The 26,316-nt window shown below is 36.6% G+C and overlaps 1 protein-coding gene across 1 annotated transcript in view; it reads right to left on the bottom strand.

Annotated features, from left to right (window-relative positions):
* The window catches only part of LOC6045142 (glucose dehydrogenase [FAD, quinone]), a 30,784-nt gene extending 7,089 nt beyond the window's left edge, over nt 1–23,695 (bottom strand). The window contains exon 1 of the mRNA XM_001862505.2: nt 23,458–23,695. Coding sequence (XP_001862540.2) covers nt 23,458–23,493 — 36 coding nt within the window. The 5' untranslated portion in view covers nt 23,494–23,695. The remainder of the gene's footprint in view (nt 1–23,457) is intronic.
* Between the last annotated feature and the right edge of the window lie 2,621 nt (nt 23,696–26,316).

The raw sequence follows: 26,316 nt of genomic DNA, 5'->3' as shown, positions 1-26,316 counted from the left end.
GCAAAATGGTTAACAAATATGACATCAAAATATATTATTTTACCAATCAATCGAATTAAAATACATATTTAAAATATTTAAATAAAATTCTTCATTGTCGTTTTATATAAAACTAAATTTAACAAAAAAAAAAAAAAAAATAGTTTTTGCTTTTTTTTATCAAAAAAGTGTTGATTAATGTTCTTTTAAAATCTTTTTGGAATTGAAATGCTTGTAAAAGTCTTTCAAAAAGCTTGAATTAAAAAAATTAAGCTTGAATGCACTGAGTAGCGATTTATCGATTGAATATTTCGAATTTCGCGGCATTTCACGGTATTTCCCAAATTTCACGGACTGGAGCGAATTTCGCGGATTACGCGGCTTCCGTGAAATCGCGAAAAATCACTAGCCCTAGTTATTATATTTGAAACTTAACCAAGGGTTGAACAAAACTCAAAAGTGAAATGAAAATGTTTCGTTTGGACAAATTTTGTTAGACCAAATGCTTCTATTTAATAAATTAGATTTTTTATTAGAAGAAATTGTCAAAAAGCCATTTTGCATTATTAAATTTTCCAATTTTCCTTAAAATATAAAATTCACAAATCTGTTTATTGAAAAGAATTTTCTTTTACCCGTTTTTTTCAGTCCATTATGGTTAGAAAATTTCAGTAAGGAAATGTTACACAAAAAAAACGATTTTTAGTTCACTTTTTGTAGCTTGAAGTAAAATTCCCAAAAAGGCATTTTTACTTTTTTTAATGTGTTCTAGGGGACCAAACAAGACATCTTCAGCATATGCAGCACCTGGTACCAGAGTTATGAACTTTTGAAGAAAAAACATAGTTTTTAGAAAATATCAAACATAGAGTCAAAAACAATATTGAAACTATTTTTAGATGTAAAATCAAACTTGCAATACAAAAAAACTTGTCAAATAAATTACTTTAAGACCAAAATTTTCGATTTAAGTTCAAATTATATTCAAATTAAACAAAAAAAAGCAATAAAGCGGAGAAAACTCCAACAATTTTCTGTTTTAGAGTTTTTTCAGCAAGCTGCAAGTAACTAAGATAATATCTTATGCTCTCTAAGTTGATCGGACGGCAGGTTGTTTTGGTATAAACCTCTTGAAATCTAAAATAGGTTAAAATCAATATTTCCCAGTGTTACCAAGTAAGCCCTCATTTTTTAAATGAAAATATTTAGGAAACAGTTTGCTTGATCTGTTATTATAAAGAATAAAACAAGACTTGCATTTGAAAATGTCCAAACAAAATGTTTTGGAGCTCTTCAAATGTAATGCTATATTAATAAAATATTTTATACGAAAAAAGCGAAAAAAAATCGAAATTTGTAATGGCCATTACAATTTGATTTCATTTATTTCTTCCAAGGCCTAGTTAAAAAGGAGGAGAGAGTTAAAAAACCATTTCAATCTTATTTGTTTCCAATTTTGTAATAACGAAATAAACAGGAATGCCTCGTCTCTTTGTGAGTACAAAACAAATTTCAAGATTTTCAATTTTTTTCAGAAAATTTTACAAAAATTAAAGGAATGAAAACCGTTTTACTACTGTCAAAAAAATACTAAATATCTAATAAGTTGCAAAAAGAAGAAAAAAACAGTTCGACTCATACATTTATCCAACGAGGTTTACCGAGTTGGATATCTACAACGAGTGCTGAAAATCAAGTTTTGCAACGAGTTGCTAATAATATTTTCTGCAATTCCGAAAAAACGCTCTTTGAATGAAATTTTATGTCAAACATCCATGTGTTAAGTATATTCAGATTCACCGTGAAAATGAAAAAAAATATTAGAAAATATTAATTTTCGATACTAGTGCTAAAAAGTTCAATTTTTCATCACCCATTTCAGTACTGAAAAGTAGAACTTAGTTATTTTTGGTCGTTTCGTCTTTCGAGAAAGATAGGAAAAGTCAGTAGTTTTACGACGGAATTGCCAAAAAAAATTCTGTACTGGAAAGTGTACCGATTTATTAAAGATGGAATAATATTTTCATAGTATCGATTGTACAATTTTGTTGATCTCTATTTTGTATTACTGAACAAAGTTTGCTCAATTTGTGTAAAAAAATAATATTTGAAATGTATTCGGCTATGACGAAATTCATAGATTTTACGCAAGGCATGATTTGATCGAAAAGATTGAAAAGAAATGTATAGATTTCACACAAGGTATGGTTTGATTAAAAATAATTAACATTTTTAAATGGGTAATTCTCTACCAACTCACACGAAATTGGGAAAAGTTGCCCCGATCCCTCTCCGATTTGCGTGAAACTTTGTTCTAAGGGGTAACTTTTGTCCCTGATCACGAATCCGAGGTCCGTTTTTTGATATCTCGTTACTCGACTGTAAATTTTTTTGTGAAATGTGAAATTTAATGTTCTTTTCGAATCTACATTGACCCAGAAGGGTCATTTTTTCACAAAAATAAATTTAGGCGCTCTTATACTTATGCAGAATTCATATCTATCCTCAAAATTGAGTCACAATGTAAAAAGCCATTTTGAGACATGACGTAGCTCAAAAACAGCCAATGATATAAAAAAAAGTTATTTTTGAACAACTTTTTTAAACAACATCTTTCAAGGTCAATCGAACCCATTGTTATCCGAGCATTCGTTGGTGAAGGTTGTCTGAATCAACATGACTCGTCGCGTCCCGGCGCAAAACGCCGGCAATATTGCCCTACCTGCGGCTCAAGCAGGCAAAAAAGTGGGAATTTCCAAAAGGAAGGTTGAGGCCTCAACTGATGGCCAAAAACCGGGAATTTCCAAAAGGAAGGTGCTTTTGGAAGTGACATCGAACAGCAAAAAGACGAAAAAGAGCGACGGTACTGTACCGATGGATGAGGAGGAGGAGAACTCTTCATCGCACGAGGAGCAGCTTTTGAAGAACAACAAGTTCGCTGGACTGCCTGACGAGGACCAGGTAGCGGAAGCAAAGGAGAATGAAGTGAAACAGCGAAAGGAGAAACTGCCTCCTTTTTATGTGAGGCAATCAGCAGCAACGATCGACTTTCGTGCGGGGCTTGTTGAACTCATCAAGTCTGGGAAAGTCCAAGGCAACATTCGTCTGTGTCAGGACGGATTTAAGGTGCTGGTGCAATCCAGGCAGCACTATCAACTGGTCAAGGATTACTTGACCGAAAACGAGGCGGAGTACTTTACCCATGATGTCGTCATGGATAAGCCGTTCAAAATCGTCGTCAGAGGTCTGTACGACATGCCAGTGGAGGAATTAGCTGCCGAGCTAAAAGTTTTGAAACTGGATGTGTTGGCCGTGCACAAAATGAGCCGACGCAACAAAGACATCAAGTACCGTGACCAGCTCTACCTGCTGCATTTGGCTAAGGGATCGACGACGCTTCCTGAGCTGAAGGCAATCCGAGCGGTTTTCAACATTATCGTGTCGTGGGAGCGATACCGACCAGTGCATCGTGACGTCACACAATGCTTCAACTGCCTGGGCTTCGGGCACGGAGGTAAGAACTGCCACCTGAAGCGTCGTTGCGCCAAATGTGGTACTGATGCGCACATCACGTCCCAGTGCATCCAAGATTCGCTGGTGAAGTGCCTCAACTGCAACGGTGAGCATTCGTCAACCGACCGAAAGTGCCCCAAGAGAGCTGAGTTCGTGAAAATTCGGCAGCAAGCATCGACGAAGAATCAGCCTCAGCGTCGTAGAACTCCTCCAGCCCTGGTGGAGCAAAATTTTCCACCTCTTCAACCGCGACGCCAGGTCCCGAACTTGGCACCGTTGCCGTTGGATCCCAGGAAGAGAGCTGAGATGAATCATCCACGGCCGGGTTCCAGCCAGGAGCCGAGACCGCCACCACCGGGCTTCAGCCAGGAGCCAAGACCAACCCAAGAACCAGCAGTTGAGGAAAATGGTAATGATCTTTACACCTCAACCGAACTCCTCAATATTTTCAAACAGATGTCCGCTGCACTGCGTGGATGCAAAACCAAGACCCAGCAGATTGAAGTGCTGACCTCGTTCGTCATCCAGTATGGATCGTAGGTCCCTCAAGCTGCTGAATTGGAACGCTTGCTCCATTAGGAGGAAGAACTTAGAGCTGGTGGATTTTCTTCGCGAGAAGGAGATCGACGTAGCTGCCATCACGGAAACTCATCTGAAGCCCGGTGAAAAAGTTTATCTGCAAAACTACAAGATTGCGACGCAGCTCGACAGGACCACGTCTGGAGGAGGAGGTGTGCTTGTCGCTGTTCATCGTGATCTCAAGCCACGCCGGCTGCCACACTTTAAGCTGGACATCATCGAGGCCGTTGGAGTGGAAATTCCCACTTCGGTTGGCCCAGTACTCTTCATTGCTGCATACTGCCCACGTCAGGTGAATGCCAGAGATGGTTCAGCAGCAAAACTGAAGGGCGATATCCAGAAGCTGACACGGCGGAGCGCAAAGTACATCATCGCTGGTGACCTCAACGCGAAGCATGAAGTTTGGGGCAACAGCAGGAGGAATCGGAACGGAGTGATTCTGCACAACGATCTGCAAAACGGATACTACAACGTTGTGAGTCCGGATCGTCCAACGAGGGTGGCTCGGTCTGGGAATCACTCAATCATCGATTTCTTCATTACCAATATGGCTGAGAACGTGGCTCATCCTGAGGTGTTTGAAGAGTTGAGTTCTGATCACTATCCGGTGGTTGTGGAGGTTGGAGCTTCCGTTACTCCGCAGCGGCAACCAACCCGGAAAGATTACCACAACGTTGACTGGCAGCAGTTTCAGCAAGTGGTAGACAGCAACATCGACTATGATCAACACCCGGAAACTTCTGCTGATATTGATCGTTCGCTGGAGGTGATCCAGCAGGCTATCAACCAAGCAGAGGCTGCCAACGTTCGGGAGGTTCCTGTTAATTTTAAGGTAACTGATATTGACGTAGATACTAAACACTTGATTAGACTTAGGAATGTTTATAGGAGACAATATCAACGGACTGGGGACTATGACAAAAGATTTCAGTTAACAATTTGAACAAAATCATACAAGACCGACTTGACAATATCAGAAATCAAGAATTTTCAAAACATGTAAGCCAGCTTGGGAATTATTCAAAACCATTTTGGAAACTTTCAAAAGTTCTTAAAAACAAACCAAAGCCTATTCCTCCTCTTATTGTTGAGGATTCTCCTTTGATTACATCCGAGGAAAAGGCAAATGCACTTGGGCTTCATTTTGTTAGTTCACATAATCTTGGCGCTTCCATGACCAGCCGTAAAGAAACATCAGTTGCCAATAGTATTTCAACAATCAATGACTCTACCTTTGAATTTCCTGCAGATTCCCATGTTTCTGGTGAGGAAGTCAAAGTTGCAGTTAAACAAATGAAAAATATGAAAGCTCCAGGCTTTGATAACATTTTAATCTAGTGTTGAAAAAACAGAGTGATCAGTTCTTTCAACATCTAGCCAATATTTTCAATAAATGTTTGCAACTTGGTTACTTCCCCACCAATTGGAAGCTGGGCAAAGTCATACCAATTTTGAAGCCTCAAAAGATCCAACATCGCCAACAAGTTATCGTCCCATTAGTCTTTTGAGTAGTCTGTCCAAACTCTTTGAGAAGGTCATCTATTCAAGGCTTTTGGATTTTACCAACGATAATAATATAATTTTGAATGAGCAGTTTGGCTTCCGAAAGGGACATAATACTGCTCATCAGCTTACGAGAGTAACTAAAATCATCAAGCAGAACAAGCTTGAGTCTAAATCAACTGCTATGGCTTTGTTGGATGTTGAGAAGGCTTTTGACAATGTTTGGCATGATGGTTTGATACATAAACTGTATTTATACGGTTTTCCAATGTATCTTATCAAAATTATCCAGCACTATCTTTCGGAGAGATCGTTCAGGGTTTTTCTGAATGGGATTGCTTCTGGATTATTCAACATTGATGCTGGGGTTCCCCAAGGAAGTATTCTTGGCCCACTTCTGTACAATATTTTTACATCTGATTTGCCTACTCTTCCTGGTAATGGTGTGTTGTCACTTTTTGCTGATGACACTGCCGTTATTTATAAGGGTAAAATAACCAGATATTTAGTTGGCCGTCTTCAGAAGGGTCTTGACGTTCTTTCCGAATACTTTGGCGACTGGAAAATTCGCATAAATGCAGCCAAAACTCAAACCATCATTTTTCCACTTTCCAAATCGGCCCGATTTGTCCCAAAGGATGATGTTTTGATTAAAATGAATGATGTTTCAATACCCTGGTCAAAGGAAGTTGTATATTTAGGTCTCATACTTGACTCGAAACTATTGTTTCGACAGCATGTAGATAAAATATTGAACAAGTGCAGCATTCTCATCAGGTGTTTGTATCCTTTAATTAACAGAAAATCAAAGTTATCTTTGAAAAATAAGCTAGCAGTTTACAAACAAATAATTTACCCCGTTATTGAGTATGCAGTACCTGTTTGGGAGTGTTGCGCTAGAACTCATAAATTGAAGCTCCAGCGTGTCCAAAACAAGGTACTCAAAATGGTTTTGAATGTTCCTGGCTGGACAAGATCAAGTGAGGTTCATGAATTAGCAGAAGTAAAAATGTTGGATCAGAAGATTCAAGAAAAATGTTTGAAATTCAGGGAAAAATGTGCTATATCTGAATACCCCTTGATTCAAGGATTGGTTTAGTTTATGGTAAGATTAAGTTAGTTTTAGGTTAGGTTATGTTTTCTTAATTTTTTTCTTCATTGTACCTAGTGTTACAAAAATGATAAATCATATACTTTTAAAGTTATGAATATGAACAGTGTTTAAATCACGAAAAGCAAACTAAAGCTGAAGAGCCACAGCTGACCACTTATTATGTAAACCAAATGTAATTATTATAAGAAAGATTCAATAAAGTATATTTAATTCAAAAAAAAAAAAAAGGTCAATCGAACCCAAACCCATGAACCTGTTCCCTCCAATAACCAGTTATCCCCGTTGCAACACCGTACCGAACGATATCTGCAGTTAACCTACATGGACGTTTCGGGTTGTGCCCTTGAAAAACAAGAGAGCTGCAATAATTGCAGTGATGCAATCCAGACTCCCTTCACAACCACTTGACTGCAGTTGGATGCAAGCCGGCAACTGCAGTGCTGGCCTCCCCGCGGGGTTGGTTGTTTACATGCATTCCTCCCTCTGATGAATCGCGACTGGTCCAGCGGTCGGATGTCCAAAGCCGCAGCGTTTAAACCAGTTTCTAGATCCATCCATCGACCGGCTGGTTTGCGCCTTTTTTGATTTATTTTGTTAAGATCTATAGCGCGTACGGCACCGTTAAAGGTTACGATCGTAGGCTTGGCTTTGCCGAACCAGCTGCGCTCGGCTTGTAATATGCCAATTATCAAGATTCTACGGTTGCGTGCGAAACAAACAAACAACCGCAAACACGTGTGTTGTGCCCGAGGTTCAGAGTGCGTTTCAACGGTCATTTCCTCATCCATTGCGACTGCGCAAGTGCGCGGTGGTGGTCTACCGTGACATCGGCATTGACCTTGAAGGTGAAAGATGCGGAGGGTCCACTTTGCCACCGGTCGTAACAACCAGGGCATGACAAATTTCACTGTGAACTTGAACAACTTTTTTTTGATGAACTGTATTGCCAACATTGTCACGGAGTGATGCCTACCCAATAATGCAAATCATGATGATACATACTTATGATATACTGCCTTGGTTGGCATAATTTCTTCTTTGTCTCGATGAATATTGACAACCAGAGGGTCGACTTCAATACAGTGCGTTGGATCTTTAATATTGGAAATATCAGATCGTTCCTTTTAGCAAAAAGTTAAACCGAAGTAGCCTGCGTCCATTTGTCTGTGTTTCGCCACAGCCCAAAAGGCTCCTCACCGATTAGCTCTGCTAAAAGTTTCATTGTCAAGTGTCCCACGGCTATCGCGTGGTGTCGTGATCACAATTTGCCCTGGACCCCTAATGGAGCTGTCGGTTTACCAGTGTTCACGCGCTCATCGGTTTCAAATAATTGAGCCAAGTAGCAGTAGCAAACGGTAGTGCCAGCGCGCCCCAGTCAATGGGATTTGGCGCGACCTTTGCGGCTGCCACTGGCCAACTATCGCGTAGGTTTGGTTTGGAATGGGGGAGCCTTAATGAATTGACGCCTGATGAATGGATCATTAATAACAGCGACATTAGCCTGCGGGCGATGATTTCCAACGAGTTTCAACGAGCATTGATTTCGCGCATAATTTGCTTTGCTAAATTGGGGTCGACTAATTTGACGGGATTAGGTTGAAGTGTTGATTTAAGCAGGGTCGCTGCAGATTTCAAATTTAGGGAAAACAATGTAAAGTTTAGAATTAAGGCAGCAATAAAATAATCCATAAACAGAGTTCAAGGATGTGTGGGTTGTGACTCAAACAGATTGACATGAAGATAAGATATGTTTATTGCTCCGTAGACAAAAGATCTCGTTTCTTTTTATGATCTCTTGGAACACAATCAACTGTTTCTAGATTTCCAGTTTTCATCCCAGACTTCACACAACAATCGATTAAAGCGCTAAATATCAACAAGCACGTTGCATCTTGCACTACCCATCAAACAGGATTGCACACCGTTGACCTTGGCTAAAGCTGTCCAATTGAATTTTAATCTAACCATAAGTGCACACGACGACACTGTCAAAGTCAGGTAGAGACGCTCTCGGCGACAACAACTTGGTCGCAAGCAATGTCAACTAGTTGATCAACAAGCGACGAACCTGGCTAGGCGCGCTCGCCGGGTAGAAGCCTTGTTCCAGTAGCAAGTTCTAGCGATGAGACGAGAGGGGCTTGCCACGCTTTTAATATGGGAATCACGATTTTTGACGACTTTGCGATATACGCTAAAATCGAGGCCAAGAACCTGGGACCACTGGTGAATAAACGATCAAGCAGGCAAATTCTTCGCAAAACGCGTCAGAAGTTCAAGTTTTAGCTGTGGAAAATCCATAAATTTGCCAATTCTGTGTCACTGTGGCGTCATTTGGTCTGGAATGATTGGAACTTCCAAAAGTTGCTTTTACCGTTCCTTATGCAAATGAAGTAATTCGCACACAAAAATTGACACACGGCCATTAAAATAGCCAAAGATGGAGGATTTTACCGTAAGTCTCAACGCATTATACGCACAATTCTTTGGAAAGATCAAAGTTGAAACAAAATTCAGATCTGTTTCTATTTACATAAAATGAAGAGAAATTCTTATGATATTAAACTACATGTGCAGTGGTGCCAAAATATCATAATACAATTTTAAGGTGTAAACCACAAAACCGTCCATTCTCTTTATACTGTTACTTGTAGTAGGTCCTTCAAAACAGAAATGTGAAACAGGTTTGCAAAGTCAAGTGAATGGTTCCTTTTGGAAAAACTTAACCTTCATCTCATCGTATTCTGCTCCCGGCACGCCACCTTGGGCCACCATTTTTTGTATCGATAGCGCCACTGTGTCAACTTTTTTTTGCATTTTTCCTGACTTATGAAAACAGTCTTGTGGGATTCTTGAAAATATTTGATAATGAATTGGGATAAAATGATCAAGTACAGTGGATATTCTCTCGTTATCGATATTGAAGGGACCGTCGAGAGCGGGAGATATCAAATTATAGAACAAAAATCAAAGCAATCTATTTGAAGGGACTGAAAAATTCATTGACAGCTAGAGCAATATTGACAGACAAAGCGTCGACTGTATTTTCTAAATTAAAAAAAAGTTCACGTCTCGTTAATTTTAATGATCAACTTTAAAATAATTCAAAAGAAGCAAATTGAATATCTGAGCATTCCTTTACTGATTTTATGACTAATACAGCAACAACGTAAATCAAATGCTGGACTACAATAAATCTCGGTATACTGCTCCCAATGGCTTCATTAATCTTACCACCCACGAGTTTAACGATTGTATTCGCCAAATATGCGGACATGTTCACAATAAAGTTGACATTGACCTAACAACACGCTGCATCTCCAGCTGCTTGACACTTTCTTGTGGATTGATTGCAAATAAAATCGCATCGAGATGACGATTCTTGCTGTGCTAAACAGTTTGTTGAAAGTTGTGCAATCGGGAAGAAGCATGGAGTAACATTTGAAAGAGGCGCATTAAACCATACATTTTGCTTCACCTAAACATAAAGCTAAAATTTGGATCACCCTATTTCACGATTCAGTCATTAAAAAACTAGAAAAAAGAATGCCAATTCTGGAATGTAACCTGGAGTGGGAGATTCCAAGACTTCAGAGAACAAGTTTTTCCTGGAGAATTCCGGACATTTGTTGACGTACCTAGGTGTGAATCTGGAATGTAAAAAGTCACAGGTTTCGAGCTTCGCAACAGGGAGGGAATTGGAAAGAAAATCAGCGGGGCAAACGAGATGTGAATCATTCAAAGAAATCAAAGACCGACAAGCTTCTGTGTATTGGATTAAAATATGTAATTTTAGTAGAATTATGAGTTACGCCCCTCTGAAATAATTATGTTTGCAATATGAAACAGTGTTTGAAAACTCGCACGAGTACATAAATTATGGTACAACATTATTCCATTGTTGATCAATTGATGTGCTTTATTTTTAAATTTAAATTAAACTACATTTATTTTTGTTAGGCATATAAGGGTTATTTTGAAAAATTTCTTCAGTGCTTTTGGGTGGTTTTTCGATGTATTTACATATTTCCAAAGGATTCTTAAAAATGAGGCAAAGATTACATACCTAGTTAAATGTTATAAAAAAAGGAAACCTAGGAAACCTATGAGGAGGATCGCAGCAACCGTGCGCGAAGTCGGAAGCGAAAATTTTAGCTGTCGTTTTTTCACCCATTTTTGTTTTTTGTGAAAAAAAGTATTTTAAGAAGATCAACGCAAAATTTCTGATGATGACCAGTGGAAGTTTTGGAAGCGAAGCTTTCGCGATTATCTGGACCAGCTAAATTCCTCAAGTGTCGTCGTCGGATGAAATGGCAGTTTTGGCTAGATGAGGTCTGCGGTCCGGGCCCCCCTAGCTGCAGCCGTTGTTGGTGTGGAGATATTCGGAGTTAAGGAACACTTCCACTTCATTCGATTGGCCTGTTTTTTTTCATCAAGAATTTGGGATCTGACGATCGGGACCCCACCCACCTGGCTGTGTCTTTTGAAGATTTGCTGTTCCTTGGTGAGAGCTTTCCATCATTATTTGCTATTTGACTATATTCCCCTTTATTATAATATAATATTATAAATTCAATAACCCTCCTACCCCTTTCTCACTTTCCCATTCCCCAATCCCAATTTCCCCAACCCCAATTTTCCCATTTCCACTTCCCCCCTAAAAATATAAATAATTGCCAATTTACACTAACACACCACACCCAACTTATTCGGAGCGTTTGGTACGGTATGTCCACGCATCCTTCCTCCCCTGTTGATTCTGTGAAATGTGGTCCGTTCACAGAATCTGTCTCTGCGGTTAATGCAACGCAGTAGGCCTGGCCGCTTTAATTTTTGCAATACATTTTCGGGGTAACTCGGATGTACTGCAATTATTACTATTGACAAGAAAGAACTTGGGGCGTAATCTAACCACAAGTTCTTCCAGGATGCTTTCTTCGGACTGGCTGCGTTTGTGTTCGATTAGATTAGATTAGATTAGATAAAAAAAGGAAACCTATGATATTATGAAGGATTAATCAACTTAGATATTTTGCTTATTTTTAATAATGCACATTTGATTCAAATTCAAAATACAATCAAATTATGTGTAAGTACAAGTTACTAAGCTTTCTGATTCTTATTTGATGCAAAATCAAATAGGGCTTCCTGCAAAAATAGTTTTATTAAAAATACACATACATTTCTTGGAAAGAACATTTAAGTTGACATTTCAAAACTAGTTATTGCCTCCAAAGTATTCGATCACGTTCACCGTTCACCGGAGCTATCGACCTTTAAATCGTCCAACCAGTGTGTGACACGACAAATCTTAACCCAAAAACTGACATCACAAAAAAACTAATCACCAATCACGGAAGTGACCCGCAGCCCCTTAAAAAACTTATATAATAGAAACAAACAGCAGCGAATCTAGTGCAACCGGTTTTCCGTCAACTGCGACTAAGATCAGCCTAGACGACTGAAACATTTAAATACGCCAGACACCAAAGCCAAGATCAAGTTCACGGCAGTGGTACGGACGTTCGTTGGCGTCAACCAAAACCAGCTGAGCTAAGCCAGATGCATCGGCGCCGTGGCTGCGTCGCGAGCCTCAATGTCGATACATTTATTTTATTTATTTTTTTTGTTTTAGGTGACTGCAGAAGTTTTAGCATCAATTAACAGGCAAGAGCAAATCTTTTGAACGGCTGCCAAAATTAAAAATAAAAGTTTAAAAGTGTGTCAATGGTTAAAATTATCATGGAACAGTTATTCGGAAAATTTGCTGAAAGAAAAAAAAAACTAAATAACATCAAAATAATAAAACAGGTAACCACCAACTAGACAATGGTGCCATAAGGTTGTCGATTAGTCCCTCCAACTAAAAAAATCTCAACTTACTTCCATCAATCACCAGTTTGAACCACCACACTAAATTAGTAGTTGCTTGGAAACAAAGTGGTTTTCAAGTTCAATGTTGTTGCCGGTGACGCGATATCGGTCACGTTTGGTTAGGTCCCACGAAATCTCTGGCACAACTTTGAAATCAAGATGCCAACCAAACAGGAAACCAGGTCTCACGTTGCACCGACCGTTGTGTTGTTGCGTTGCTTCAGGGTCAATTATTAGATAATTGGGGTGTCTTTTTCGGTTTCGCCCCCAGAGGGACCCACATCGCTGAAGGGGGTCGAATTGCGATTAGTCGCCTTGTTTTAGTCGCTGGTTTAAATTAGTGAAGCTGTGCTCAGTTGATTTACCGGTTTCGACTAATTATCACATTGTGAAAGGTTCTTTTTCAAAAGTAGAACGTTCTTGATACACGTTTGAAATAGCATATTTTGCATTTCTTCAAAAATGTGTAAAAATGTGAACCTGATGAATATTCATCAGAAACTGATTAAAATTCACCAATTCCTGATGTAATATTACACATTTTTTTGCCACAAAATCTGTCACCCTTTTCTGATGACTATTACCTTCATTTTTTTCTGTGTACACCCAACTGGCAGTCGCATGATTGTGATGCATGGCGGCATGAAAGTATATCAGAATCTGCATGAAATCTGTCCTCATGCTTTTTTTTGCGATATAGGAGTATGACATTTTTGCCCGTTACCGACAATTATCGACATTACCGACGGCTTTTTGGTTGTATTTCACAAAAAAAAACCCTTAACAGAACGAGGATTGAACCATCAACTTCTTGGTTATTGATCCGACACGCTACCACCGCGCCATGGACGCTTGATGAAAAGTGAGTGAAAGAGCACCAACATATGCTTCTCTTTGGAGTGTTGCTCGGGGACGGGCCAGCATAGGGGGATGGCGTCGCTATTTTTAGACCACATTTTCCACTTTTTCTCATCGAAACCGACTACTTTATCGACTTCATTTTGCTGGGCGAGATAGGACGCCGTCTATTTTTAGACGATGACTCAGCACTTTTCCACTCTTGCGCTTAAAAAAACCAGGTGGCAGCACGATGTAACGCCACGTCCCTATTACATGTGTTGGTTAGAACTGCAGATCGCTGAAATTTTTACACGCGGGCAAAAATGATTTACGGGCTTGCTGCAAAAAATGTTATAAAATATGACATTTTCTGCAGCAAATCCAATGTTGCAGATTTTGAGATATATTTTTCCTTTGGGTGTAGTTAAGAACTTCAAAAGTTATGACAACAAAACAATTTTGGCTAAGGTTCGCAAGATTGTAAAAAGGTGGTTCTTTGAAACGAGTCCAAAACATTGAAGATCTGACAACCCTATCAAAAGTTATTATCACTTAAGTGTTATTTAGACACTATTTAGAGGCCGAATCTCAGATATTTTGATGTATACGTCGTCCGGAACTTTTATGCGACCCACCGTTGGATGGATGATCAAAAGACATTTCGAACAAGCCTAAAAGATCGATGATCTAAAGGGGAATAATAATATTTTACTGAATGCATTAAATATATATATTTAATGCATTCAGTAAAATATGCATAGCATATATGAAAGTGAGGAAGACACTGGGGTTGCCCAGTCGCTGTATTAGGGCGTCCAATTTTCCTGGGTTTTGAATTTCCCGGGAAAAGGGAAAAATATTTTTAGAATCCCGAGAATTCGCGGGATCCCGGCTAATTTTTGTAACAATCAGAATGTTTAATCCAATGTGATTAAAATTTAATAAGGCTTTTATAAATATAATTATTTTATACATTACTTCTATGAAAATGTCTAAAAAAAGAGGAAGCGACAACAAATAAAATTATACCAGTCAATATTGAGTTTTACATGAGTTTTGAATTTCATATAACACATGACAAATTATTTTTAAGTTGCTACCTCCAACTAGGGAAAATTGAGACTTCAGTCTGAATAGGTACAATAGATTATAGAACAATATTTTGAAATCGGTGTACTGACTGTTTTGTTTCTGTTTCAACCAAAGTCATCAAATATATTATGCAGAAAATTTTACTTATGTAGCTGCCTTTATTCATTACATTTGTTTTGATTTGCCACAGATGTCGGTGTTTGATGAAAAGTAATTCAACATGATATTTTTTTTTAATTCAAAGGCATAAATATACGTAAATATAAAACCCAGTCATTAAAAAAATAAAATAAAATAGAGAACATTTAAAGCACTAGGCATTTTGCGGATCATACAAAAATTGAAACATTTTTCCCTAATAAGCCAAATTAATGCTGATATGTATACAAATTTTAATACTTTGACATTCTTAACGATTACTAAGTATTCAACTGTTCATCTATTTCCACAACTAAATCCACAACGAATTTCCAAACCAAAATTTGTTGTTTTTTTTTCCAATTTCGGGAATTCCCGGGACAAATTATAAAAAATTCCGGGATTTGGGAATTCCTGGTTTTGGAAAAATTCCGGGAATTCCCGGGATGGACGCACTAGCTGGATTAAGTTAAACAAATCAATTTTCAGAATCTTTTTTTTATCATCGACATTTTTTATGTTTTTTTTTTTTTTTTGAGCCGTAGAAAAGTTTGAGAAAATAGTGATTTTTGTAAAAAAAAATCATAATTTCAAAATTCGAAAAGTTGGGGAAATTCTCGTATGTTTGGCAGGTTTAGAGCTCGCTCTGAACTTCATCCAATTCGCTAATTTTAACTTATTTTGTAAAACTAATGATAGAATTTTGCTTGCTCACTTCCTATTGAGCTATTTATCACCAGATTTTAGTTGAAAGCGCATGAGCTATAAATGAACGTCAAAGTGCTGCTACAGCACCACTAGAAGCACGATGAAGTTAGATGTTGTTCAAAAAAATATAAAAAATTAAATTACAAGTCTAGGTTTTAACATTTGGATGAAAAAAGAGTTTTAAAACGCATTTTACACGCGTCCAGTTGCTTTCCAATCATAATTTTTCAAAATCTCGATGCATTGACGGAAATTTTTTTTTCTCGAAAAAAAAACTTTTTGTAGGACTATACATTGGTATTTCATGAAAATTTAAAATGTCTTCATAGGAGTTATTCAAACATGCTAAATATGATTATAAACGCAGTAAAATGCATTTTAACTTGTTTTCAGTTGAATTAACTTTAATTTTCAATAAAAAATTAAAGTTTTTCGAAAAAAAAATATTTGTTTGTCCCCTGTCCCCTTATTCGCATAAAAGATGATGATTATGCCATCGCTGAAAAAGAGGTAGACCAACCAAATTTTCAACCACCCAAATTTTAAGTTTTTCCACTGTGTATTTTATGATTATTTTTTTTTCAAACAATAAGTCTTTTTTTGAAACAATTAAATAGTTCTTCTGAAGTATTTATACAAAGATTTAAGTAATTCCTTATACACGATACATTGATCTGACACTGTCACTTAGTCATACTGATTCAGAAAAAAAAATACAAAATCTACACCTTTTGGGCGTCCAATTAACGATTACATCTTTATTGGTTTGCGATCACGACGACCTTTCCTTGAGCACAGTGTATGCTGGGTGTTGAGGGAAATGACCATTTCAAGAATGCGCGACATGAATCACACTTTTTTTTGCGAACCGTTTTTGGACTCTGAGTAAACAAATCTGCTTCGCGCTGGTTGACTCTCATTTCTGTTTGGCTTTAGCAAATAATTCAAAAGCATGCCGTTTCGATTTAAGTTGGTTACGTTTTTTAAAAGCAAATATTTAGCTGATGTTGAAAGTCCATAAAAGTGTTACATTCAGTTACAGAACAGTTATGTCTAAAAAATTGGCATTCTTCATAGTTCAAATGCGTTCAAAGTCGTCTGACGTCATTGGAAAGTTCAAAAATGTTTTTGGAAATAGAATTTTTTTCTGAAGAATTTAATGCCATGCCTTCAAGTCGTTTGACTTTGAATTTGCATAAAAACGGATAATATGAAAGCAGAAATGGCACATTTCCAAGCATGGCTAGAATATTGGTTGGTGCGATCTTCGATCCGTTCAAACTTCAGCCACCACAATAAAGATCGATATCTCGGGTCACCCGTCGAGATGATTCGTTCCGGATGGGAAGCCCCGACGAACGAATAAAATCCATTTTTGATTAACAGCTATAAAACCATGAAATTACTACGACCGTGGTGGCTTCTTGCTCACCGATAACCCTGGACTTGAATCGCTTCCTTATACCAACGGCGATGCACCTGACTCCCTCAGTTATGTTTTGAAAACGGTTGACGTTTTCCCAAGACTTCAACAAGCACCCAGACAGTACCTACCAGCGGCAATTACATTGTTCGATGCGGTGTCTAAACACCGACTATATGGTGCTAATTTGGAGGTAATAAATTGGCGACGCTGAATAGTGTCGACTGTCGCGTCGTATGCTTTTAAAGTTCCAAAAAGACCACACCGATCTCTGTCATCAATATTGTCCGTTGAACGGGCGGGATGTCAGCACAGGCAAACGGATGGGACGATTCCAATTTTATATCAGAATTTAACGGCCATTTTAAACGTAAGTAAGTTCACCACAAGCTGGCTTGACATTTCTCCTTTGGTCAGTTTGTGTGATGTTCAATTTACAATAAGGTTTAAAATTAACAGAATCGTCAGTTTGTCTGTGACATCAAGTTGGCCGGACTGTGGCGCTAAGTGGTGTAAAAGACTATGGCCAGCGTATGCATTATAATTTCAAATGTTCGTCCATCTCCTCAGAGCGATCGGTGGCGTGGCGTGTGCTGGGCAGATTAAAATTTGCATCTTCCCGGAGACGAGAGCTCCGCTGCGGAATATATTGTCAGCTTGTTTCGGGCTTCTGAATATTTGATAAACTATTTAACGGCTTCTGTAGGTCTAACAAATCAATTGCCTTCTTTTATGAGAACTAATAAAAGCGACTAGTTTGATGTCGGCTCAGAAAATCCGAATGCTTATCATAGACATAATCACAAACCTGAGAAGTTCTTGATTTTACAGCATTTTCATTCTTTAGAATTTACACAGGTTTACAAAAATTGTGTGTTTCGTGCTTCAGAGTTCAAAGCTACTTTTTCTAAAGGCTTTATTTCGCGGAATTATTTCCCTCATCCAGATTTTTTTCTTAATAGTCAAAAGGGCCCTTTTGTAATGACTGTTCAAAATACGTAGCAAAACAAAAAAGGCTCTAATTAGGGTCGAATGATGGCGAACAAAGAAATAAAAAAAATCAAGCGTAATCAAAACTGCTTAAAACATAAGGATATTTGTAAAGTATCAAAGTTCTAGATTTAGCTTTTTCCCTACAGTTTAACATGTTTTTTTTTTCGATGTATTTATTACGAACACATTAATACAATTATTTACGAATTCATTAATTGAAACTCACGATTTCTCGCACACTTTTTTCAGTGTATGTTGATAAAAAGTTTAAAATTTTGCAAAGTGCTTTGGAACTTTCCGTTTGAATGAAAATTAAAAAAAAATAAACAAATGAATTTTACCTGAGTATTTTACAATCGACACGTTTGTTCCAATGGAATTTGAATTTTTCCAAGAGTATTTTTTTTTTTGCTTGTCGATGTTTATGAAAAATAATTGGAGTGGAAGATGGCAACAATTAAACAAATTTGCAATTTTGGTTTTTAGTTATTAATTTATTTTGACCGAATCACTCAAGATAATAACCCAAATGCATGTTTCTCTAAAATGATCAATTTTATCAAAATTTATAAAGAGATTTATAAATTTATGTTTAAGAGGGACTTCTAACAATGCTTTTTGGCACTGGGTTGGATATTTTAAACTGTTCCGTTTTTGAGATATAATGTATGAAATAAATGTTAATTTTGTATCAAAAATACATCCATTATTGTAGCCCGCCAATTCCCAGTTTTGACGAACTGCAAAAAACTGCCATGAAAATATCTTCAAAACGTACTATACTAACACCATGGTACATAAAAAAAGTGAGGAGTTCTCTACGAAATCAAACTTATTTTTTAAATTTTAATATTTGTATTTTTAAATCTAGCTGAAACTTTTTTGGTGCCTTCGGTATGCCCAAAGAAACCATTTTGCATCATAAGTTTGTCAATATAAACTTTCATACAAATTTGGCAGCTGCCCATACAAAAATGAGATATGAAAATTAAAATAAGTTATCTTTTGAAGGAAGTTTTTGATCGATTTGGAGTCTTCCGCAAAGTTGTAGGTATGGATAGAAAAAAAATGATACACGGTAAAAAAAAATCTGGTGATTTTTAATTTGACTTTTTGTCGCTAAAACTTGATTTGCAAAAAAAAAACACTATTTTTAATTTTTTTGTTTTTTTTTATATGTTTTAGGGGACATCAAATGACAACTTTTCAGAAATTTCCTGGTTGAGCAAAAAATCATTGACCGAGTTATTAATTTTTTAATCAATACTGATTTTTTTTCAAAAAATCGAAATTTTGGTCGCAACAACTTTTCAACTTCATTTTTCGTTGTGAAATCAAATTTGCAATCAAAACGTATCCTAGTGAAATTTTCATTAAGTGCTCCGTTTTCAAGTTATAGCCACTTTTAGGTAACTTTTTTGAAAATAGTCGCAGTTTTCCATTTTTTTTTAAATAGGTGCACATGTTTGCCCACTTTTGAAAAGCTGAGAAATTCTCTTTGTTTTGCTCTTTGGAACTTTGTTGATACGACCCATAGTTGCTGAGATATTGCCATGCAAAGGCTTAAAAAGCAGAAAAATTGATGTTTTCTAAGTCTCACTCAAACAACCCACTATTTTCTAATGTTGATATCTCAGCAACTAATTTACAATGTAAAAATATGAAACATTCGTGAAATTTTTCGATCTTTTCAAAAACAAAACGAAGTTGACTTTATAGCTGTCGGCCACCATTGCTAGTACCAACCACTAGTGTCTTCCTTTTATCTACAAGGACTTCGCCGCCCTGGGCTCCTAAGTGTATGAAAGTATGGCACGGAGTGACGGCGCCGAATACCCATTTTACACAAAGAATTTTAGAGCGCTCGCCGCGGGATTCGAACCGTCGACCTCTGGATAGTGAGTCCAGTGCGCGGTCCGATTGATCCACACGGGCGGGACCAAAAACGACATTTTCAAAATTTTCAAATCAAGACTAACATTTCAAAAGGGCCAAAATTTCAATATTACGCCCTTTTGAAATGTTAGTCTTGATTTAAAAAAAATAAAAATGTTGTTTTCGAAATGATCGGAAAATTTCACAAATGTTTCATGTTTTAACATTGTAAATCGGACCATTAGTTGCTGAGATATCGTCGTTAGAAAATGGTGGGTTGTTTGGGTGAGACTTAGAAAACATCAATTTTTCTGTTTTTAATGCCATTGCATGGCAATATCTCAGCAACTATGGGTCGTATCAACAATGTTCAATAAAGCAAAATATAGAGAATTTTCTCAGCTTTTCAAAAATATTTTTTTCAAAAGTGGGTAAACATGTGCACTAATTTAAAAAAAATGGAAAACTGCAACTATTTTCAAAAAAGTTACCTAAAAAAGGATATAACTTCACCCAACTGGCAGTCGCATGATTGTGATGCATGGCGGCATGAAAGTATATCAGAATCTGCATGAAATCTGTCCTCATGCATTTTTTGCGATATAGGGGTATGACATTTTTGCCCGTTACCGACAATTATCGACTTTACCGACGGCTTTTTGGTTGTATTTCACAAAAAAAAACACTTAGCAGAACGAGGATTGAACCACCAACTTCTTGGTTATTGATCCGACACGCTACCACCGCGCCATGGACGCTTGATGAAAATAGAGTGAAAGAGCACCAACATATGCTTCTCTTTGGAGTGTTGCTCGGGGACGGGCCAGCATTATATGTGTTGGTGAGAACTGCAGATCGCTGACATGTTTACACGCGGGCAAAAATGATCTACGGGCTTGCTGCAAAAAATGTTATAAAATATGACATTTTCTGCAGCAAATCCAATGTTGCAGATTTTGAGATATATTTTTACTTTGGGTGTTGAAAACGGTGCACTTTATGAAAATTTAACTACAGTATTTTTTGATTGCAAATTTAATTTTACATCGAAAAATGAAGTTGATAAGTTGTTGCGACCAATATATCGATTTAAAAAAAAACAGTATTGATTGAAAAATTAATAACTCGGTCAATAATTTTTTACACAACCTGGAAATTTCTGAAAAGTTGGTATTTGATAACCCCTAAAACATATAAAAAAAGTGTTCTTTTTCAAATCAAGTTTTAGCGACAAAAAGTTAAATTAAAAATCACCAGAATTATTTTTAACGTGTATCATTTTTTTTCAGTGTAGTCCTTATCCACACCTACAACTTTGCCCAAGACACCGAATCGATCAAAAATTTCCTTCAAAAGATACAGATTTTTGAATTTTTTATATCATTTTTGTATGGACAGCTGCCAAATTTGTATGGAAATTTATATGGACAAACTAATGATGCAAAATGGCTTCTTTGGGCATACTGAAGGCACCAAAAAAGTTTCAGCTGGATTTAAAGATACAAAAAAAAACGAATGACCGAAGTCTGAGAGAATTGCTCAAGTCAATTTGTTAAATACATGTTAGAATGGAACCAGTTTTCTGTGAAAATATGCATTTTTTTATGGACCATACTGTAACTGGGTACTTGCTCTTGTATTGCAATCTTGTGGAATAAGGCATAATAATAATATGAAAAGTGATGTACTTCTTATATTTTAAAGAATGCAAAAACTCACAAAAATATTTCAAAAATTTGCTTAATAAAAGAATTCAAAAAACTAACAGAAATTAATTCAAAATTATAAGCTAAAAATAAAACTACCGTCAGTAGGGGTGACTATGGGTCAAAAAACGATACACCTCTCGTAATTGCTTAGTAACAAAAACAATTTAAATAACATCGAAAATCTTTCAACGTAGATTTGTTCTTGGATAGTTTACTAACATTTTCCCAAAATATGGTGGATTTTGATGAACACTACCTTAAATGCCAATAATTTGAAAATTGACCCAATCTCACCCCTTAGAGGGGGTGACATTGGGTCAAATGAAACTTAAATGATGCTCAAATTCAATGATATGGTAAAAACAAGTCATCCAACAGTGTTTCTTGTTTGAGGGAATCGTATTGACATGCTACAATGTTTGAAGTGGAGATTTTCAAACATTTGGGTTGTTTTCGAGCAATTCTAACAAAAATATTAGAAAAATGATTTTTTGAGAGGTCAATTTTGGCCAAAAACGTACCCAAACTTTAGACAGCTGCCAAAATAACAGGATTTGTTCTAGGGACGAGATTTTTTAGCGAAATCATCTTAAGATGTCCCCTACACAAACCTTTTAACAGAATTCAGTTTCATTAAGAAAAACCTGAGTAATGATAAAATCCGTAAAAAATCACTTTGACCCAATCTCACCCCCCAGACCCAATGTCACCCCCACTGACGGTACTAATGTTTGAAAAATTGCAAAAACTCTGAAAAATTATTCAATTAAGTACGCTGGAATTAAATATTTAAAAAATGCAGAAACTCACCAAATAAGTTTTATAAACTCGGTTTTTGTTAAACATTTGTTTATGTATGTAATTATTTATAAACTTATAAAAATAACATGCTTACATACAAAAAATCACCTATAGTTATAAAGGATACAAAAACTCAGGCCATTCATTTTTTTCCAAATCGGCGAAACGTCCTATTTACACCCTTCTTTAATTATGCAATTACTCTAGGGCAGCAAGAAAAAAATAGTTTTTTGGAAAATCTTTAGAGAATCGAGTCAGAAGGTATTCCTGATGTCAATTTTGTTACTGTTACACCCTGATCTACACTTTTTTTTTTAAATTTATGCCTCTAATTTATATCCTGGCAATCATATAATGAAATTTATTTTTAACTCCCAAAAACTAGTTAGGTTGTAAAACATAAACGTTTTTTTTAATTACCTCACAACAACTAAAACATTTTTTTAAAACTGATAATGCTTTCACAAATGTTAATCACGTAACATCAGTAAAATTAGTTCAATGCAATGTTTTGCAAATTTTTCTTTCTCTTCTTTCTTAAAAACTTCTCCAAATTTATTTATTTTATTGAAAAACTTGTACAATCCACTATAAAATATAGTTATGCGATTATTATCATTTTTTATTAAATATAACGCTTTAATATTTTAACAAACTTTGAATTTTAGTATCACAGCTGAAAAAAGAAATAATTTATTTTTTAAAAATCTTCGAAACCATGTGTTTTACGCAGTAGCACAACCGTAATAATTAAAACGTTTTGTGATACACTTTGTTATTTTTTATTTTTTTCTTGAAGTTTTATATTTATTCTGGTATTTGGCCTAAACATCTTTTTAGAAATTAGTTTGAAAGTGACTCATTTAAAGAAAAGCTTACAATCAATTTTGCAACAAAAATTGAGAATTAATAATATTTCAACCAATTATCTTTTTTTGAAAATATTTGTAATATGTATATTTAGACAAAAACTTCAAATCAAATATTCTTTGATCTTGTTGCAATTTGAGAATTGTATAAAGTAGTTGGGGAACAAAAACATAAAAAAATGCAGCTATATCAATTGAAACTTTATTTCAATCTGTTCCCTTTTGAGATGAAGAGTAAACGCCTATCCTTTTTTCGATATATTTAAAAAAATATTCTTTTCTATATATATTTTAAAAGCCGGATGCTGGTTTAAATTTTAAATAAACTTGTGTAAACTAAAACTTTTGAAGTATGAGTAAAAGGTAATAAAAATATTTTATGACGTTCCTAAACCCTTGATTCCAATTCCAACACAATAACAAATTATATTGATGTCGTTCAATGACTACCTTCACTGCACAACACTTTTCCTTCCGCACAAACATGGTGCTTCACAAAAGTAATTCTTTTTCACCACTAGATTTTTTCCAACTTTTTCCACTCAAAATTCACTGCCAACACTACCATCCCAGTGAAATGCATCCGAATCAGAACTCCACTTCACGTTCGAACCTCCCACTTGAAACGCTAAATTAATTCAAGATCGCGAGAAAAAGCGTTCTGCTCGCGACGCGCTCCGGCCGAAAACTGAAGCACGCTGGAAATTTTCGAAAAAATAACAACCCGCAAAAAGATCACTCTTATCGAGGGGCTCGCACAAAACTCCACAACACACAGATATCCAACGACTACACAACTGCGCTCGCCAAAAGCTTTGTTTATTCGCTGGCTGCTTCCCATCCGGCAACGCCACTATAGCGTCAAACTTGCACACGCGTGCTAAAAGCTCCACAACAAAAAATGCTTCGCACGTGATCGTTCCGCGTACGTTATCGCGCGCAAACAGACACCACACTTACCACTACAAACAGACAGCAAAGCCGACAGGACACTACGAGTGCAACGCGAAACGAACGACGAAGGATGGCCAAAAAAGAGAATGAGCGGTGAGAACTCACCGATCGAGGAGTACTCAAAGCTCCCCAAACGAAAGCTCGCGATCGCGAGAAAGGACGCCTACTTGCCGTTGATCACGTACGGAACCGGTGTCCAGCGTTCTTTGAACTAGCTGTCAGATTAAATCATAGTACAAGGCACTAGTTTTTTTTCGGTAAACTGTGTGGTTGAGTAGCTAATTATTATGGTGATACTAACTAACCGGCAAGATCAGCACATTACCAAAGTTGACATAGAATGTTGTGTGCCAATAGCTAGAATACCACGAGAGAGATCCCGCGAGAGCCTCTGTGCTGGAGAAGATCGTCGGAGCGAATCGATGAGAATCTCGGACCGGTGAGGGACGGTTCTAGCGTGTGCCGTAAATAATTTGCTCTCAAGGAGAGGAGCTTTATCATTGCTAAGAGAAGTCGATGTGCGCGCACAAGTAGGTGTGATTGGGGTCAGCCAGAAACGGAAGTGGTTGCACTTCGGACACCGGGTGACCGAGTAGTGGTTCAGACTATAAGGAAATGCTGGCACAGAAAGATAATCTGATAATGTGTTTCTATGGTAAAGCTAAATTGGTCAATTATTATAATAATGTATACAAAGTAAATTGATTTTTTCTAGCCTCAAGCTTGAGCTCAGTAAAACAAATTACCAACATGGCTTTAGATAAGCTAAAATTCTTATCAATTAAATGGCATTATCAATTTTTTAAATCTGGAGTTTTTTTTTTTTTAAAGGGTCGAATAAACCAAATTTTTTAGTTTTCGTTTTTTGGGTGTCTTTTAATACCCCTGACTCAAGGCGGTTTTAAAAACATCGGTCAGCATCTAGAAATTGAAAAATCTCGAAAATAAAATAAGAAGATTCAACTTTGGGAGACAAAATCTATAACTTTGCCGAAGACACCAAATCGTTCAAAAATTTTTTACCAAGATAAAATCTGGGTCTTTCAAATATAGTCCTGACTTGATTATCCAAAGTCCTTGGAAAAAAAATAACTTCGGTTAATCGAATCTTTGGATTATGTCATCACGAAAAAAACATTTTTCGTTATCTTGTTTAGAGCGTTGAGTTCTAAAATGATCCCAAAAATCAGTGCTGTGGTGTCTGAGCTGGAGTCGGGTCTATTTGAAGAGGTGAGGTCGGAGTGACCCCGACCAAATCTTCAGCAGCTGAAGTCTGAGTCGAAGTCGTATTCGGCTTATTTTTGATAACTTTGTATGGGAGTTTTTTTAGATTTCAAGTCACAATCAGCGAAATCGAGTTTTTTTTTAGAAAGCTGAAGATGGAGTCGCTAATCTCCAGAAGCCGGAGTCTGAGTTGCTGAACTTTCATAAAGTCCCGACCGACACCGCAATAGAAAAAAAGTTAAAATAAAATAAAATTGTTTTAATGCAACGTCTGTATCTTGCCACTGAAGTGACAAAAACTAATTATTCAAAAAGCAATGTTGTTCAGGAAGAAGTTGCCTACAATGGGATGGTATTAATTTTATTAACCATTCTTTAGTTGGTTTTAAAGAGAAAATCGTAAAAAAGACAAATAGGCAATCCTTAACCTGGTGCACAATCCGTACTAACAGGCTATCGTAACCAATAAAACAACAAATTATAATTACAATTACAAAAAAAATCAACTTTGACATTAGGCCAATGAAAAATGACAGCCTTTTAGATCAATATGAATACAATACAATTAGTGGGACCTCTACATTTTTCAAAAAATTGCAAATCGTGTTTTTTGGGACACACTTAATTATTAAGCAGCCATTTGATCGTTTGATTATTTCGTATCCCAGGTGTACTTTATTTGGATTTTGATATTGATTCTATTGATACCCTTAGTTACCAAAAATCTTTGCTAATCATCATTAGAATGAAAATATTTTAAAATGATCACAAACATGTATAAATTCATAAAATTTAAAATGTAGAATGATCATATTTTGGTTTAAATTTTTTGCAAAAATCATGAAAAAATTCTGGCGTAGAAAATGTCTATTTTAATCATATAATACAAAAAAAAACGTAACTGAATCCAGCTTTAGGTGGTTGATGCCTTCCTCACATTCATAAAGTGATTACACTAAACAGCCTAAAAATTGTGTATTACAATTACTGAAGTGCTTATTACTTTTGATAGAGTTGTCAGATTTTCAATCTTTTGAATACTTTGAAAAGGTCTCATGCTTACCCATCCATCGATAGGTCGCTTGGTAGATCCAGACAACGTTTTCATCAAAATATCTGAGATTCGGCCTC

This window comes from Culex quinquefasciatus, chromosome 3 (genome assembly GCF_015732765.1).
Source record: "Culex quinquefasciatus strain JHB chromosome 3, VPISU_Cqui_1.0_pri_paternal, whole genome shotgun sequence".
In the NCBI taxonomy this organism is placed as follows: domain Eukaryota; kingdom Metazoa; phylum Arthropoda; class Insecta; order Diptera; family Culicidae; genus Culex; species Culex quinquefasciatus.
This window is presented reverse-complemented; position numbering and strand designations above follow the sequence as displayed.